Source organism: Heterodontus francisci, chromosome 12 (genome assembly GCF_036365525.1).
Source record: "Heterodontus francisci isolate sHetFra1 chromosome 12, sHetFra1.hap1, whole genome shotgun sequence".
NCBI lineage: Eukaryota > Metazoa > Chordata > Chondrichthyes > Heterodontiformes > Heterodontidae > Heterodontus > Heterodontus francisci.
The window spans coordinates 86,044,104-86,061,766 of record NC_090382.1 but is presented as its reverse complement, the minus strand read 5'-3'; the positions used below and the strand labels follow the sequence as shown (position 1 = coordinate 86,061,766).

The following is a 17,663-nucleotide window of genomic DNA, read 5'->3' as shown; positions in this document are numbered from 1 at the left end:
AACATCTGCACAGCCCTGTCTAAAATCTTACCGCTGCCCACCATAAAAATGCTCTAATCTGCCTCTGAGTGCGGATTAAATTGCATGGTTCCCATTACTGCCACCACAACAAATACACTTTTAAAACCTTCCAAAATCCTCCTTCACTGTTCGCCAACGGGTTGCTTTCTGCAAGAACCGAGGGTTGGGGAGGAACGGCCAAAGCCGGATGAAGATTGGATTACTATTAGGGATAGAAAGGATCGAGAATTATTTAGTCTTCGAAATAATGTAGTTCTGCAAACCTCTGCTCTGCCCTCCATCGGTTTCCTGGTGAAAATCGCTGCCGCTCCTCCCGCTGTAACTAACATGCGGGATTACGATGAAATTGCAGCTTTTCTCGGGGAATGGGGACCTTACCAAAGGTTTATCTTCTTTGTTTTGAGCCTCAGCATCTTTCCCAACGGTTTCTGTGGACTGTCCATAGTTTTTGTCGGGGATATTCCAGAGCATCGCTGCTTAGTTCCCGGGAATCTCAATCTGAGTGAAGCGTGGAGGAATCGGACTATCCCTCTGGTGCAAGAAGGAGACAAACTCCAGTACAGCAAATGTAGACGGTACCGGGTGGACGTGATAATGAATCTTTCGGAGACGTTTCCCGACCCAGATTCCTTCAATATGTCTGAGGTAGAACAGGAGCCCTGTTTGGATGGATGGGAGTACAGTAAGGATCAGTACATCTCCACCATCGTCAGCGAGGTATGTGGCTGAAGGAATACAGCGGGCACACTGGCAATAGTTAACCTGAGAATAGTTTGTGACGATAAAGATATTTAGATTTGTTTGTAAATAAAATGAGCACGTACATTTGAATCTAAATATTACCAGGCAGCTACAGTTCTTGCATTGTCGTTGAGACAGGCACGTTTAATGTTTAATCTGGCTTGCCTGTTGCTGGAGAAAAAAAAATGAAATTGGAACCTTAGCCTGTGATTATAACTTTGTTCTCACTTTCCTCTGATCTTGTCCAGTCTGTTTTCGATCCCAATTTATTTCCTCTCAGCACCTGAACCTTGATATGAATTTCCTCTTCTAAACCCTCAAACTTTCTCCCAACCTTTCGTGAAGGCTGTGACGATATCAGGGATGCGGTTTCATGTGTGATGGGAGTCCTGTTTCAGGCACACTCTTCAAGTGAGAACTTGTTACGTGTTCCGAAACAGTGAATGTTGGACGGTAAATTTGACTGTGAGGGTATGTCGCAGCCAAAGTTGTTAACACACAGTGTTCACACCGACACACACTTTCCAGCAGAGGCCGTTGAATAGGAATCAGAACACTGATTGATTTACCTCCTTCCGAGCCAAGTCCTGAGACCAATTGTGGTATCCCAATACTAACTCAAGCAGGGGTCGGTAACATGACCGTCCATGGACACCAGTGTCCGTGATTAAAGATTTTGAGGTCCGTGACTGGTAATTTCAGAGATGAAAAATTTCCCGTTAGCTTCATCTTACTGACCAGTCTGACTTTTAAAAAAATCACAACCAGCAGGTGCTCAGAGCAGAGACAGCGCTTCCAAACCTGGAAAAGTTCGTGATATTTTTTAGTGGGTTCTGATTGTTTTTAAAGCCTGCTGAACTCCCTGAAGTTTGATGTTTGGATGCGCTGTCTCTTCTCTAAACACCTGTCAGCTGTGAAACTGACGGCTGCGATTTTTAAAAAACTGACCAAGCCCAAAACAGCTCAGGGAGAGTTCCAGATCTCTGCAACGGTCAGAGACAAGACGAAGGAGAGAGGGGGCAGTGAGAAAGAGGGGCACAAAGAGGGGGCAGAGAGGGGAAGGGAGAAGGCATAGAGAGAGAGAGGGCAGAGAATGAGACAGGGGAGAGAGGGAGCAGAGAGAGAGAGGGGGACAGAGAGAGAAAGAGAGGAGGGAGAGACAGAGAGGGGGAGAGAGAGGGGGGGCAGAGAGGGAGAGCAGAGAAGGAGAGAGAGGGACAGAAAAAGAGAGCGGGTGGGGTGGGGGGATACACAGAGAGAGTGGGGAGCAGAGAGAGATGGGGACAACACTTAGAAGGGGAGATGACGCAGAGAGGGGGAACCACAGAGAAGGAGGAACACAGAGAGGGTGACGTAGAGAAGGAGGGGAGAGAGAGACACAGAGAGAAAGAGAGCGAGAGAGAGAGGATCACTCCTGACAGATGGACATCTATCCGGAATATTTTGCATTGCTACAACAAGTATGCAGGTAAAAACTGACTACTTGTGCAAGCAAAAATGCTAAGTATCTCATTGAATCAGTGTCCAACATAGTAACAAAAAAGTAAGTCACTAAATTAGTCCCCTCATTTAAAGCTTCTCCACAAAATTGCACCTTTGTTGTTGTTTTGATTAATAGGAAGATAAATTGTTAATGCCTTTATCTTTCTGAAATTGTCTCACTGGCCCCCTATGTAAGACAAAAATTGTAATGTCCCCCCACCCCCACGTGAAAAGATTGGACACAGCTGCTTCAAGCCTTTAACCTTGTGTTTTGAAATAACCTCGCAACTAGATGCCACACGCTAGTGAGTATAGGAATAGGAGGATAGTGCCGATGAATGCATGGCTGAGCAGATGATGCAGGAGGGAGGGCTTTAGTTTCCTGGATCACTGGGTCTGTTTCTGGCAAAGGTGGGACTGTACAAGTTGGACGGGTTGCACCTGAACCAGAATGGGACCAACATCCTTGCTGGGAGGTTTGCTAGTGCTGTTGGGTGGATTTAAATAATTTGGCAGGGGGATGGGATACAGAGTGGAAGTACAGTAGGGGGTGATGCACAGTCAAATATAGAAGAGCAACTGAGTCAGTCTGGAAGGCAGAGCATATATAGACCTGTTAAGGCACAAGTGAAAAATGCAAGGCTGGATTGTATCTATTTTAATGCAAGGAGTCTTACTAGTCAGGCAGATGAATTGACGGTGTTGATTAGCACATGGAATTATGATATTATTGCGATCACAGAGACATGGTTGAGGGAGGGGCAGGACTGGCAGCTCAATAACTAGGGTACAGAATCTTCAGGCGTGACAGGGGAGTGGATAAAACAGGAGGTGGCATTGTACTATTGATCAAGGAGTCAATTACTTCAGTAAGGAGAGATGATATCTTAGAAGGCTCCTCAAATGAGGCCATATGCGTAGAATTTAAAAACAAAAAGGGGGCAATCACTTGGCTGGGTGTGTACTACAGGCCTCCAAACAGTCAGGGAGAGATAGATGAGCAGATATGTAGGCAAATCTCAGAGAGGTGGAAAAATAATTGAGTAATAATAGTAGGGGATTTCACTTCCCGAACATCAACTGGGATAGTCAGTGCAAAAGGTTTAAAGGGGGTGGAACTCTTAAAATGCACACAGGAGAGCTTTGTGAGCCAGTTCTTAGCAAGTCCAACAAAAGAAGGGGCGGTACTGGACCTAATCCTCGGGAATGAAGCCGGAGAAGTGGTAGAAGTGTCAGTGGGGGAAAATTTTGGGGATAGTGACCATAACTCAGTAAGATTTAAGGTAGTTATGGAAAAGGACAAAGACGGGCCAGAAATAAAGGTACTGAATTGGGGAAAGGCCGATTTCAATATGATAAAACAGGATCTGGCCAAAGTGGACTGGAAGCAGCTACTTGTAGAAAAGGCTCCATCAGACCAGTGGGAGTCATTCAAAGAGGAAATAGTGAGAGTGCAGAGCCAACATGTACCCGCTAAGGTGAAGGGTAGGACCAACAAGTCCAGGGAACCCTGGATGTCAAGGGATATAGAGAATTGGATCAGGAAAAAAAAGGAGGCTTGTGGCAGATTCAGAGCACTGAAAACAGTGGAGGCACTACAGGAGTATAGAAAGTGTAGGGGGGTACTTAAAAAAGTAACTAGGAGAGCGAAGAGGGGACATGAAAAAACACTGGCGGGCAAGATAAAGGAAAATACCAAGGCATTTTATAAGTATATTAAGGGCAAGAGGATAACCAGGGAAAAAGTAGGGCACATTAGGGACCAAAGTGGCAATCATTGTGTGGAGCCGAAGGACATAAGTGAGGTTTTAAATGATTACTTTTCATCTGTGTTCACTATGGAGAAGGACAATGTAGGTGTAGAGATAAGAGAGGGATCTATGTGAACATATTAGCATTGAAAGGAGGAAGTATTAGCTGTTTTAGTAGGCTTGAGAGTGGATAAATCCCCAGGCCCAGAAGCGATGTATCCCAGGCTGTTATGTGAGGCAAGGGAGGAGATAGCAGGGCTCTGACACAAATTTTCAAATCCTCTCTGGCCACAGGAGAGGTACCAGAGGTCTGGAGGACAGCGAATGTGGTACCATTATTCAAGAAGGGTAGCAGGGATAAACCAGGTAATTACAGGCCGGTGATACTATTAGAAATAATTCTGAGTGACAGGATTAATCTCCACTTGGAGAGGCAGGGATTAATCAGCAATAGTCAGCATGGCTCTGTCAGGGGGAGATCGTGTCTAACTAACGATGGAATTTTTCGAGGTGGTGACTAGATGTGTAGATGAGGGTAAAGCAGTTGATGTAGTCTACATGGACTTCAGTAAGGCTTTTGATAAGGTCCCGCATGGGAGATTGGTTCAGAAGGTAAGAGCCCATGGGATCTAGGGCAATTTGGCAAATTGGATCCAAAATTGGCTATTGGCAGGAGGCAGAGGGTAATGGTCGAGGGTTGTTTTTGCGAGTGGAAGCCTGTGACCAGCACAGGGATCGGTGCTGGGACCCTTACTGTTTGTAGTGTACATTTAGGATTTAGACATGAATATCGGAGGTATGATCAGTAAGTTCGCAGATGACATGAAAATTGGTGGTGTCATAAATAGTGAAGAGGAAAGCCTTAGATTACAGGACGATATAGATGGGCTGGTAAGGTGGGCGGAGCAGCAGCAAATGGAATTTAATCCTGAGAAGTGTGAGGTGATGCATTTTGGGAGGACTAACAAGGTAAGGGAATATACAGTGTATGGTAGGACCCTAGGAAGTACAGAGGGTCCGAGGGACCTTGGTGTACTTTTCCATAGATCACTGAAGGCAGCAGCGCAGGTAGATAAGGTGGTTAGGAAGGCATATGGGATACTTGCCTGTATTAGCCGAGGCATAAAATATTAGAGCAGGGAGATGATGATGGAGCTGCAAAAATGCTAGGTAGGCCACAGCTGGAGTATTGTGTACAGTTCTGGGCATCACACTATAGGACAGGATGCAGAGAATATTCACCAGGATGTTGCCTGGGCTGGAACATTTCAGCTATGAAGAGAGACTGATAAGGCTAGGGTTCTTTTCCTTAGAGCAGAGAAGGCTCAGGGAGGACATGATTTAGGTATGCAAAATTATGAGGGGCATTGATAGATTGGATAGGAAGAAACTTTTTCCCTTAGCGGAAGGGTCAATAACCGGGGTCATAGATTTAAGGTAAGGGGCAGGAGGTTTAGAGGGGATTTAAGGAAACATTATTTCACCCAGAGGGTGGTTGGAATCTGGAACTCACTGCCTGAAGAGGTGGTTGAAGCAGGAACCCTCACAACATTTAAGAAGTATTTAGATGAGCACTTGAAATGCCATAGCATACAAGGCTACGGGCCAAGTGCTGGAAAATGGGATTAGAATAGTTGGGTGCTTGATGGCCAGCACAGACATGAGGGGCCGAAGGGCCTGTTTCTGTGCTGTATAACTTTATGACTCTATGATGTTCTTTCTGTCTGCGAAGAACAGGGCCCTGTATATTAATATATGTAGCTTCCAGGATGCGCAAATGCGCCACATTGTGAGCCCTACTGACAATCTTAAATTGGTTGTCAGTGTTATTCTTAGCACACTGAGGAATATTTAGCAAATGTTGTCCAATCGCAGAATCACATTTAATGTTGGACACTGTGTTTTGAGTTTTGCAAGCACGGGCTGGTTGGGTACGGCCTGTACTTTGCCAGTATATCGCACAAACTTATGAAAGGGCCTAAGACCATCATTTTCGGCCCTGAAAATTGCCCAGTCTATTTCAAAATACCTTGGAAAGTAAATATTTGAGCAACAGGTGAAGCTAGCTGTTTCACGCTGCTACTATGCAGTAGCAATATGTGTGGTGTTCACCACTAACAGGATGCTGCCGTCAAGCCAAAAAGACATCCTCCCTATCACACAAATGAGTAATGTGACATCTGAATTTTAATGCCAGTGTGATGATAGGTATATAGGCTGCACATCCCAAAGACTGATGAATCATATCAAACAACATGTCCCTTCCGCTGTTCACCATGGGCAAGGTACAGCCTGTTACCGACCAGCCCATGCTTGAGAAACACAAAACACAGTGTCCAACATTAGATGTGATTCTGTGATTGGACAGCGTTTGCTCAATAATCCTCAGTGTGCTAAGAATTATGCTGACAGATAATTTAAGATTGTCAGTAGGGCTTGCAATGTGGTGCATTTGCATGTACTGGAAGCTACATATATTAATACAGAGGGCCCTATTCTTTGCAGACAGAAAGGACATGTACAAACATTGTGCCTGTTTCAGCTAAACAAAGTAAGTTACAGCCATTCGCTGGTAAAGGACATGTACAAACATTGCGCCTGTTTCAGCTAAACAAAGTAAGTGACAGCCATTCTCTGGTTCATTCCTAAGGGCAATGCCTTGACTAATCAGAGTCAAGCTGCCTGGTTTAAATTTCAAACAAAGCTTGGCAGTTAACTGTAAGTCACTGTACATTCTCCATGGCAATGCCTCTACCAATCAGAGTTCACTTGCCAATCAATCAGCACTCTCTTCTCGTACGGTATAAAGTTGTTGTTTTCCCTTACATTAGTATTCTTGTGGATTGTTCTGATGAGTGCAAGATGAAAAGTTTCGACAACATGTCTCTATTTTCAGCAATATTAAAGGCTTGTGTTATGTTAACTCAATTAAAAATGGCAAAAGTCACTGAGGGAATGTCTCAATTTCTGCACTTTGGTATACATTACTTTCACCTGGGACACAAGCTCATTGGCATGTTGAAAGTTGCTGGACTTTTACTTCTATATAAATGTCGCAATTCTGCTGCTGTCCATTTGGAATCACATTGTTCCAGGGCTTCTATTGAGGGTAAAGCAGGCAAGAAATTCCAAAGGAATCTCCAGAAGTCAGCACTGTAAGTTCCTCATGAATGCAACTGTATGATGTAATGGGGCTGAATGTTATTGGCAAAAACTGGATGCTGCTGACCCACATACAATAGTTAATAAATACAATGTAACAGATGACTTTAATAAACCTTAATCTATGAAGAACTGTCTATGAGTCCTTAACAAAATCTATGCTGCGTTTGCAGTTTTATAAACTGTCAGGGAAGACATAGTAACAATTTATTATGGTTCAATGACTTTGTTAGAAACAGTCATTAACTGATTTTTTTTTGCTGCGAATGGGATTAAAGGGCAAATTTTACAAGTCTACCAAAAATCAGATAATACAATGTGCATCATTTACTGTCCAGTTTGAGGGCAGATAACCTGAATGGCCAATGTTACTTGAAAGTTGTCTGTATCATATAATTTACATTATGTTAAATGTGCACATTTGCTAACACTTGGCTTGGACATAACATGATTAGTACAATATTACAGATAGTAACAACCATTCAACTTTTTGCAGAAAAGCTTTCTGTTAATAATTATCTTGCCAGAGCTGAATTGGAATCGACATTGATAGATTGAGTTATAGACATGTGAATTTAATAGAATCGCTTTATTGGATGAACTGATGGACACTCTTTATTTGTAAATGTGTAAGTGTGTTTACTTAATTTTGTACTAGCTTTGGTGAGCAAATGATATTTTGTCCATGAGAGATTTTGTTGTTTCTGTAATTTAGAATCCAGGACCTGGTTTAACAGCCTGTCAAGATGAATAAACTAGTCTTGGCTACCTACCATTCTTGGCTACCTGCCATCTGTTCCTTCCTGTCCTACTTTGCTTTTCTGTTTTACATGAGTCGTCTGAATTACTCGCTGTTTCACCCTATAAAATTCTCCTGCTTTGGAGAACTCTGCCCTTTTGTTGGCTGCCCTGTCTTCAGACACATATTACAAGCAAGCAGAGAAGTTGCACAAACAGATGCTATCATGGGTTAAATAGTCTTGTGACAATAGCAGTATGAGAAATTGTCTGTCTTCCTATTGCTAATTTTTCTACTGCCTCATCTTAATGGCCACAACTACAATCCTCTCCTTGAGTTTCAAGGTTTATTGGATGAATTTACGCTCCTAATACAGAATGAATCCGCATAGGTCATCCAATAAGGTCCATCTACCACCCTGTGATATGATGTAGCTAGCTCTGTTCGGTCAACAAAAGTAATTCGCATTGGCATTGCATACTATTTTGCTTGCTAGCTAGTTATTACAGTTGTGCTGCTCTCCAGTGATGTTTGTATGCTTAGCTACTTTATTTATAGGGAGAAATGTGTTTAAATCGGACTGTGTTTTGATAACATTAGGTTGGCTATACACTTTACATACGGCTTAACTGCCCCCATGTCCATGGCTGAGTCAATAGTTTTGGCAAATGTCCATGGTGCAACATGTCATTGCCTATCCCTGAACTCAAGTGAGATTAGAATGCTGCCTTGATGTCAATGGCAGTCACTGTCACCTCACCTTTGGAATTCAGCTCCTTTGTCCATATTTGGACCAAGGCTGCAATGAGCTCTGGAGCCGAGTGGTCCTGACAGAATCCAACTGAGCATTGGTGAACAGGTTATTGGTGAGTAAATGCCACTTGATAGCACTGTTGATGACCCCTGCCATCACTTTGCTGATGATTGAGATTAAGCTGACAGGGCAGTAATTGGCTGGATTGGATTTGTTCTGCTTTTTGTGGCCAGCATACACCTGAGCAATTTTCCACATTGACAGGTAGATGCCAGTGTTGCAGCTGTACAGGAACAGCTTTGCTAGAGATATGGCTAGTTCTGGAGCACCAGTCTTCAACACTACAACTGGATTGTTGTCAGGGCCCATGGCTTTCACTGTATACTGTGTGCTCATCTGTTTCTTGATATCACATAGAGTGAATCAAATTGGTTGAAGACTGGCTTCTGTGTTGATGGGGATCTCAGGAGGAGGCCAATATGGATCATCCATTAGGCATGTCTGGCTGAAGATGGTTGCAAATGCTTCAGACTTGTCCTTTGCACTCATGTTCTGGCCTCCATCATCATTGAGGATGGGAATATTTATGGACCTCCTCCTCCTCCTCTTAGTTGTTTAATTGTCTACAACCATGCATAAGAACACAACACAAGAACACAAGAAATAGGAGCAGGAGTAGATCATATGGCCCATTGAGCCTTCTCCACTATTCAATATAATCATGGTTGATCTTAGGCTTCAATTCCACTTTCCTGCCCGCTTGCCATATCCCTTGATTCCCTGAGAGACCAAAAATCTGTCTATCCCAACTTTAAATGTATTCTTTGATGGAGCATCCACAACCCTCTGAGGTAGAGAATTCCAAAGATTATTTTTTGAGTGAAGTAATTTCTCCTCATCTCAGTCCTGAATGATTGGCCCATGATCCAGAGACTGTGTCCCATGTTTTAGATTCCTCGACCAACAGAAATAATCTCTCAATATTTACCCTATCTAGCCCCCTTCAGAATCTTGAATGTTTCAATGAGATCACTTCTCATTCTTCTAAACTCCAGAGAATATAGGCTCAGTTTACTCAGCCTGTCATCATAGGACAGCCCCCTCATCCCAGGGATCAATTTAGTGAACCTTTGCTGTACAACCTGCAATGCAAGTATATCCTGTCTTAAATGTGGAGAGCAAAATGGCACACAGTATTCCAGATGTGGTCTCACCAAAATCCTGTACAATTGTGGCAAAACTTCTTTATTCCTGTACTCCAATCCCCTTGCAATAAAAGCCTGCATGCCATTTGCCTTCCTAATTGTTTGCTGCACCTGCATGCTAACTTTCTGAAATAAAAACAGAAAATGCTGGGAATACTCAGACAGTTTCGGGTCTGTGACCTATCATCAGCTGTGCTGCTTGTACAAGCACAGCCAAATCTCTTTGAACATCAACACTAACAAGTTTCACACCTTTTCAAAATATTCTGCTTTTCTATTCTTATGACCAAATTGAATAACTTCACACGTCCCTGCATTATCTTTCATCTGCCATCTTGTTGCCCACTCACTTAACTTGTTTATATCTCTTTATAGCCTCTCTGTGTCCTTCCCATAGCTTACCTTTCCACCTACCTTTGTATTCATGACTGGATGTGGCAGAACTGCAGAATTTTGATCTGATCTGTTGGCTGTAGGATTGCTTAGCTCTATCTATAGCATGCTGCCTCCACTGTTTAGCATGTTTGCATTTCAGTATTTAGCTTCATTGATTGGCAACTCATTTGTCTGGTGCTACTCCTGGCATGCTATCCTGCACTCCTCATTGAACCAGGGTTGATCCCATGGCTTGATAGCAATGGTAGAGTGAAGGGTATGACACACCATGAGGTTACAGATTGTGGTTGAATAGAATTCTCCTTCTGCTTATGGCCCACAGCACTCCATGGATGCCGAGTTGTGAACTTCCAGATGTATTCTAAATTCATACCATTTAGCGTGATGGTAGTCCCATACAACACGATGGAGGGTGTCATCAGTATGAAGTATAGGACTTTGTTTCCACAAGGACTGTGTGGCGGTCATGCCTACCAGTATTGTCATGGAGAGGTAAATTGGTCAGGAAAGGTCAAATAGTTTCTTCCCCATGTTGGTTTTCTCACCTCCTGATGCAAACACAGTCCGGCAGCTATGTCCTTCAGGACTTGACCAACTCAGTCAGTAGTGGTGCTACCAAACCACACTTGGTGATGGACATTCTCACAGTACATTCTTTGCCCTTGCTATCCTAAGTGGTTCTTCCAAGTGGTGTTTGACATGGAGGACTAGTGATTCATCAGTTGAGGGAGATAAGTGATAATCAGCAGGAGATTTCCTTGGCCATGTTTGACCTGATGCCATGAGACTTGTTGGGTTCCAGAGTCAATGTTGAAGATGTCCAGGGCCATTCCCTCATGACTGTAAACCACTATGCTGCCAACTCTGCTGGGACTGTCCTGTCAGTGGGACAGGACATACCCAGTAATGGTGATGGAGGAGCCAGGAACATTGGATGAAAGGTACAATTTTGTGTATGACTATGTCAGGTTATTGACAGGATTAATTAAAGACCTCACAGTGAAGGTGCCCCGAGGCAGCAGCGATCATAATATGATTACATTTTACATTCAGTTTGAGGGAGAAAATATTGGGGCTATGACTAGTGTTTTAAACGTAAATAAGGAAAATTATGAGGGCATGAAAGCAGATCTAGCTAACGTGAACTGGCAAAGTAGGTTAAGGGATAGGTCAATAGAGATGCAGTGGCAGACATTTAAGGGGATATTTCAGAATACACAGAATAGGTACATTCTGATGAGAAAGAAAAATTCCAAGGGGAGAATGGACCATCCATGGTTAACGAAAAAAGTTAAAGATGGTATCAAACTTAAAGAAAAAACCTATAATTGCGCAAAGATGGGTGGCAGGACAGAAGATTAGACAGAATATAAAAAACAGCAAAGAATGACTAAAAGATTAATAAGGAGCAAAAAATTAGAGTACAGGAGAAAGCTAACTAGAAATATAAAAACAGATAGTAAGAGTTTCTATCGCTATTTAAAAAACAAAAAAGTTAACAAAGTGAGCATTGATCCTATAGAAAGTGAGTCTGGGGAATTAATAATGGAAAATAAGGAGATAGCAAATGAGTGGAACAGATATTTTGCATCGGTCTTCACTATAGAGGATACAAGTAACATTCCAGAAATAGCTGTAACTCAGGAAACGGAAGGGAGGGAGGAACTCAAAAAAAATTACAATGATCAGGAAAGTGGTACGGAGCAAATTGTTGGAGCTGCAAGCTGACAAGTCCCCGGGTCCTGATGGACTTCATCCTAGGGTCTTAAAAAAAGTGGCTAGTGAGATAGTTGATGCCTCGGTTTCAATTTTCCAAAATTCCCTAGATTCAGGGAAGGTTCCATGAGATTGGAAAATAGCAAATATAACTCCTTTATTCAAAAAGGAAGGGAAACAGAAAGCCTGTTAGCTTAACATCTGTCAAAGGGAAAATGTTAGAAGCTATTATTAAAGATGTCATAGAAGGCCGTTCGAAAAATTCAAGGCAATCAGGCAGAATCAACATGGTTTTGTGAAAGGGAAATCATGGTTAACCAATTTATTGGAGCTCTTTGAAGAAGTAACATGTGGATAAAGGGGAACTGTGGATGCACTGTACTTAGATTTCCAGAAGGCATTTGATAAGGTACCACATCAAAGGCTTTTGTGGAAAATAAAAGCTCATGGTATAGGGGATAACATATCAGCATGGATAGAAGATTTGCTAGCTAACAGGAAACAGAATAGGCATAAATGGGTCATTATCTGTTTGACAAGTTGTGATGAGTGGTGTGCCGCAGGGATCAGTGCTGGGGCCTCAACTTTTTACAATTTATATAAATAACTTGGATGAAGGGACCAAGTGGCACAAAGATTGTTCGGAAAGTAAGTTGTGGAGAGAACATAAGGAGGCTACCAGGGGCATAGTTAGTTAAGTGAGTGGGCAAAGATCTGGCAAATGGAGTATGATGTGGGAACATGTGAAATCGTATGATAATTCAGGAAGAATAAAAGAGAATATTATCTAAATGGTGAGAGATTGCGGAGCTCTGAGATGCAGGGGAATCAGGGTGTCCTAGTGCATGAATAGCATAAAGTTAGTATGCAGGTACAGCGCGCAATTAGGAAAGCTGGTAGAATGTTATTGTTTATTGCGAGGGGAATTGAATAAAAAATTGGGAGGTTATGCTTCAGTTATACAGGGCATTGATGAGACCAAATCTGGAGTACTGTGCACAGTACTGGTCTCCTTATTTAAGGATGTAAATGCATTGGAAGTAATTCAGAGAAGGTTTACTAGACTAATACCTGGAATGGCAGATTGTCTTATGAGGGGAGGTTGGACAGGCTAGACTTGCATCTGCTGGAGTTTAGATGAATAAGAGGCGGCTTGATTGAAGCATATACGATCCTGAGATGTCTTGACAGGGTGGATGCGGAAAGGATGTTTCCTCTTGTGGGAGAACCTGGAAGTAGAGGTCACTGTTTAAAAATAAGGGGTCGCCCATTTAAGACAGAGATGAGGAGAAATGCTTTCTGTCAGAGGGTCGTGAGGCTTTGGAACTCTTTTCATCAAAAGGCGGTGAAAGCAGAGTCTTTGAATATTTTTAAGGCAGAGGTAGATAGATTCTTGATAAACAAGGGATGAAAGGTTATCGGGAGTAGGTGGGAATGTGGAATCCGATCAGCCATGATCTTGTTGAATGACGGAGCAGGCTTGAGGGGCCAAATGGCCTACTCCTGCTCCTAATTCTTTTTTTCGTATGTGCTTGACTAGTTTGTGGGACAGCTCTCCAATTTCGACACATGTACCCAGAAGTTACTGAAGAGGATTGTGCAGGGTTGACTGGGCTGGGTGGGCCTTGGTCGTATCCGGTGGCTAGCTTAATGCCGACTGGTCCGTCTGATTTTATTCTATTTGTCGCAAAATTCGGTTCCTTAGAGCCTGTCATTTCGACTCTATGGGTGCCATTTTGATCCACATCTGATACGCACACTTCAGGCACGGCATGCAGTGGATGCCATCTTGGTGAAGGCATTCATGCTGGTGTTACAAGCAAGTGACGGAAGTATACAGAGTAGGCATCTAGTGATATTAGTCTGTGCATAATGCTGATTTGGTGTCAGCATTGCCATTATGGAGCTCGCTGATTTAGTTAGTGCCCCCTCTTAGAGGTGGGCATGGAGGACAGGGGCCAAGCAAAATGGCAGGGGGTGCCGTTCCTGACATTGGCTGGGCTCCCTGCCATTTTGTCTGGGGTGGGGAAGGCTGAGGACTGGCCAATTAATGGCCACTTAAGGGCCTCTTGCTGCCGCCAACTCAATTTTGAGGAAGGCAGAGGGTCCTGCCACCGCTGGGAGAAGCTGCCAGGTGAAACATAGTGGCCTCCTAGTGAGGCCAGTGGGGCCCTCACATGGGGGCAATCCAGGGCCCCTGGAGGGCCCGCCTTGTGGCAATCGCCTCGCCCCCTGAAGACTCCGCCCCCCCACACCCGCTTGTCGGGGCCTGCCTGAATGGCCCAGGCAAACCCAATCTCACTCACCTGTCTCAGGATCTCCTTCTTCTTTGGAGCTGCTGGGCCCCCTATGGTACCAGCAGTGGCCACTGCTCGCTGTGGTGCTTCCGAAAATGCCGAGCTGCTGGCGTTTCGATTGGCCAGCAGCTCTGGAAGTGGGAGCTTGTCCTTTCAAAAGACAGTGTCCCTGATGGCGGTTAGTTAATTGGCTGCCCATCGTGGAATTGCTTTGGGGGTCTGATGGAGGGCTGAGGCAGATTACCCCCATGCCGTTCGGGCTAGCCGCTGGGACTCCTGTCGCAAGAATAAAATGCATTCCTAAATGTGTGTTCAGCAATAGGAAGTACAGCCACTCGCACTTTTTAAAGCAATCAGGTTACAGGTTTGTTGTTGATTACTCTCTACTGGCCCTGTTTGAGTTTGTGGAAGTGCTTAGTGTTTGGAGCAGTTGATATAAGTTGGTGAAATCTGCAGAGAGTGGTGCTGCACTTGGAGATGGTCTTGGTTGTGACTGCAAGGGTTCTGGGCATACCATGTGCTCCCTGTCATGGGTGCTATCATTGCAATTCCACTTGGGCTGCAGCATTAAAGGGAAATTGCACATTTGATATCGTCTACATGAATTGTAACAAGAATTTTGACGAGGTACCGTGTGGCTGACTAGCCAAAAACCTAATGGCCACGGGATCCAAGGGTAAGTGGCATGTTAGATCCAAAATTGGCTCAGTGCCAGGAAGCAAAGAATAGAAAACATCTGTCGACTGGAAGGCTGTTTCCAGTTGTGTTCTGAAGGGCTTTTCCTGATACATATCAATGACTTAAAACTTAAATGTTGTGGGTATGATTTAGAGGGTTGAATATGATACAAAACTTGGCTTCTTTTTGTTCTTTTTTATTCTTTCTGCCAAAATGGACAATCTCACATTTTCCCACATTATATTCCATTTGCCAGATCTTTGCCCCTCATTTAACCTATCTATATATCCCTTTGTAGTCTCCTTATGTCCTCTTCACAACTTACTGTCCTACCTATCTTTGTGTCATCAGCAAATTTAGCAACCATGCATTTGCCCCCTTCCTCCAAGTCATTTATATAAATTGTAAAAGGTTGAGGCCCCAGCACTGATCCCTGCGGCACCCCACTCGTTACATCTTGCTAACCAGAAAATGAACCATTTATGCCTACTCTGTTTCCTGTTAGCTAGCTAATCTTCTAGCCATGCCAATCCTTTACCCCCTACACCATGAGCTTTTATTTTGCACAATAACCTTTGATGTAGTACCTTATCAAATGCCTGCTGGAAATCTAAGTACAGTACATCCACTAGTTCCCCTTTATCCACAGCACATGTAACTCCCTCAAAGAATTCCAATAAATTGTTTGAACATGATTTCCCTTTCACAAAACCATATTGATTCTGCCTGATTGCATTGAGATTTTTCTAAATGCCCTGCTATAATGTCTTTAATAAAGAATAAAAGGGACAGCGGCAGCATGGATACAAAGTTGGTGGAGTGACAGGAAATCGAAGGTAGTGGTGCATGTTTGTTTTTCGGACTGGAGGAGCATATACAGTGGAGTTCCTCAGATGTAGGTATGAGGACCACTGCTTTTCTTGATGTATATTAATGACCTAGACTTGGATGTAACAGGCACAATTTCAAAATTTGCAGATGACACAAAATTGCAAGTATACTGAACTATGATGAGGATAGTGATAGACTTCAAGAGGACATGGAAAAGACGTTACAATGGGCAGATGCATGACAGATGAAATTTAATACAGAAAAATGTGAAGTGATGCATTTTGGTAGAAAGAATGAGGAGAGACAACATAAAATAAAGGATACAATTTTTAAGCGGGTGCAGGAACAGAGAAACCTGAGGGTATATGTGCACAAATAGTTGAAGGTGGCAGGGCATGTTGAGAAAGTAGTGAAAAAGGCATACACAATCCTGGGCTTTATAAACAGAGGCTTGGGTACAAAAGCAAGGAAGTTATGGTGAACCTTTATTAAACACTTTTTCCGCCTCAGTTGGAGTATTGTGTTCAATTCTGGGCACCGCACTTTAGGAAGACTGTGAAGGCTTCGGAGAAGGTGCAGAAAAGACTTGTGAGAATGGTTCCAGGGATGAGGAACTTCAGTTACATGGATAGATTGGAAAAGCTGATGTTCTTCTTCTTAGAAAAGAGAATGTTGAGAGTCATAGAATTAGACAGCACAGAAACAGGCCCTTCGGCCCATTGTGTCTGTGCCAGCCATCAAGCACCTATCTATTCTAATCACATTTTCCAGCACTTGGCCCGTAGCCTTGTATGCTATGGCATTTCAAGTGCTCAGCTAAATACTTCTTAAATGTTGTGAGGGTTCCTGCCTCTACCACCCCTTCAGGCAGTGTGTTCCAGATTCCAACCACCTTCTGGGTGAAACAATTTTTCCTCAAATCCTCTCTAAACATCCTGCCCCTTACTTTAAATTAATGCCCCCTGGTTATTGATCCCTCCGCTAAGGGAAAAAGTTCCTTCCTATCTATCCTATCAATGCCCCTCATAATTTTGTATACCTCAATCAGGTCCCCCCTCAGCCTTCTCTGCTCTCAGGAAAACAACTCCAGCCTATCCAGTTTTCCTTCATAGCTGAAATGCTCTGGACCAGGCAACTCTCTTACAGAGAGATGGCACAGACACGATGGACTAAATGACCTCCTTGTGTGCAGTTGCCAATCTATGATTCTATGACTGGTCAGGGGCAGAAAATGGCAAATGGAATTCAATCCAGACAATTCAATCTAGATAAAATAAATAGCGAGAAACTGTTCCCAGTGGTGGAACGGTCGAGAAAAATATTTACAGGGCAGTGGGGAAGGGCGGGGAATGGGACCAGCTATATTGCTCTTGTGGAGAGCTGATATGGGCTCGATGGGCTGAATGGCCTCCTTCTGTGCTGTAACCATTCTATGATTCTATTCTATGATAAATGTAACGTATTCCATTTGAGGAGGACAAACAAGCCAAGGGAGTACACAATAAGTGGTAGAGTACTGATAAGTGTAGAGGAACGGAGGGACATGGGAGTGCACTTACATAGACCCCTGTAGGTAGCAGGACAGTTAGATAAGGTGGTTAAGAAGGCATATGTGATACTTTCCTTTATTAGCAAAGGCATAGAATATAGGAGCTGGGAGGTTATATTCATACCGTATAAAACACTAGTTAGGCACGGCTAGAGGACTGCATGTAGTTGTAGTTGCCACATCATAGGGTCATAGAACCATAGAGTTATAATGGCATAGAAGGAGGCTACTTGGCCCACTGAGTCCATGTCGGCTCTTCGTAGAGCATTACAGTCAATCCCGTTCCTATGCTCCATGCCCGTAGCCCTCAAGTGCCCATCCAATTTCCATCTGAAATCATT

At 43.5% G+C, this 17,663-nt stretch overlaps 1 protein-coding gene across 1 annotated transcript in view; it reads left to right on the top strand.

Moving 5' to 3' along the window:
• The first annotated feature begins 348 nt into the window (after positions 1-348).
• LOC137375642 (organic cation/carnitine transporter 2-like) overlaps positions 349-17,663 on the top strand; it is a 100,241-nt gene continuing 82,926 nt past the window's right edge. Inside the window, exon 1 of the mRNA XM_068043025.1 lies at positions 349-738. Within this exon, the coding sequence (XP_067899126.1) occupies positions 349-738 (390 nt within the window). The remainder of the gene's footprint in view (positions 739-17,663) is intronic.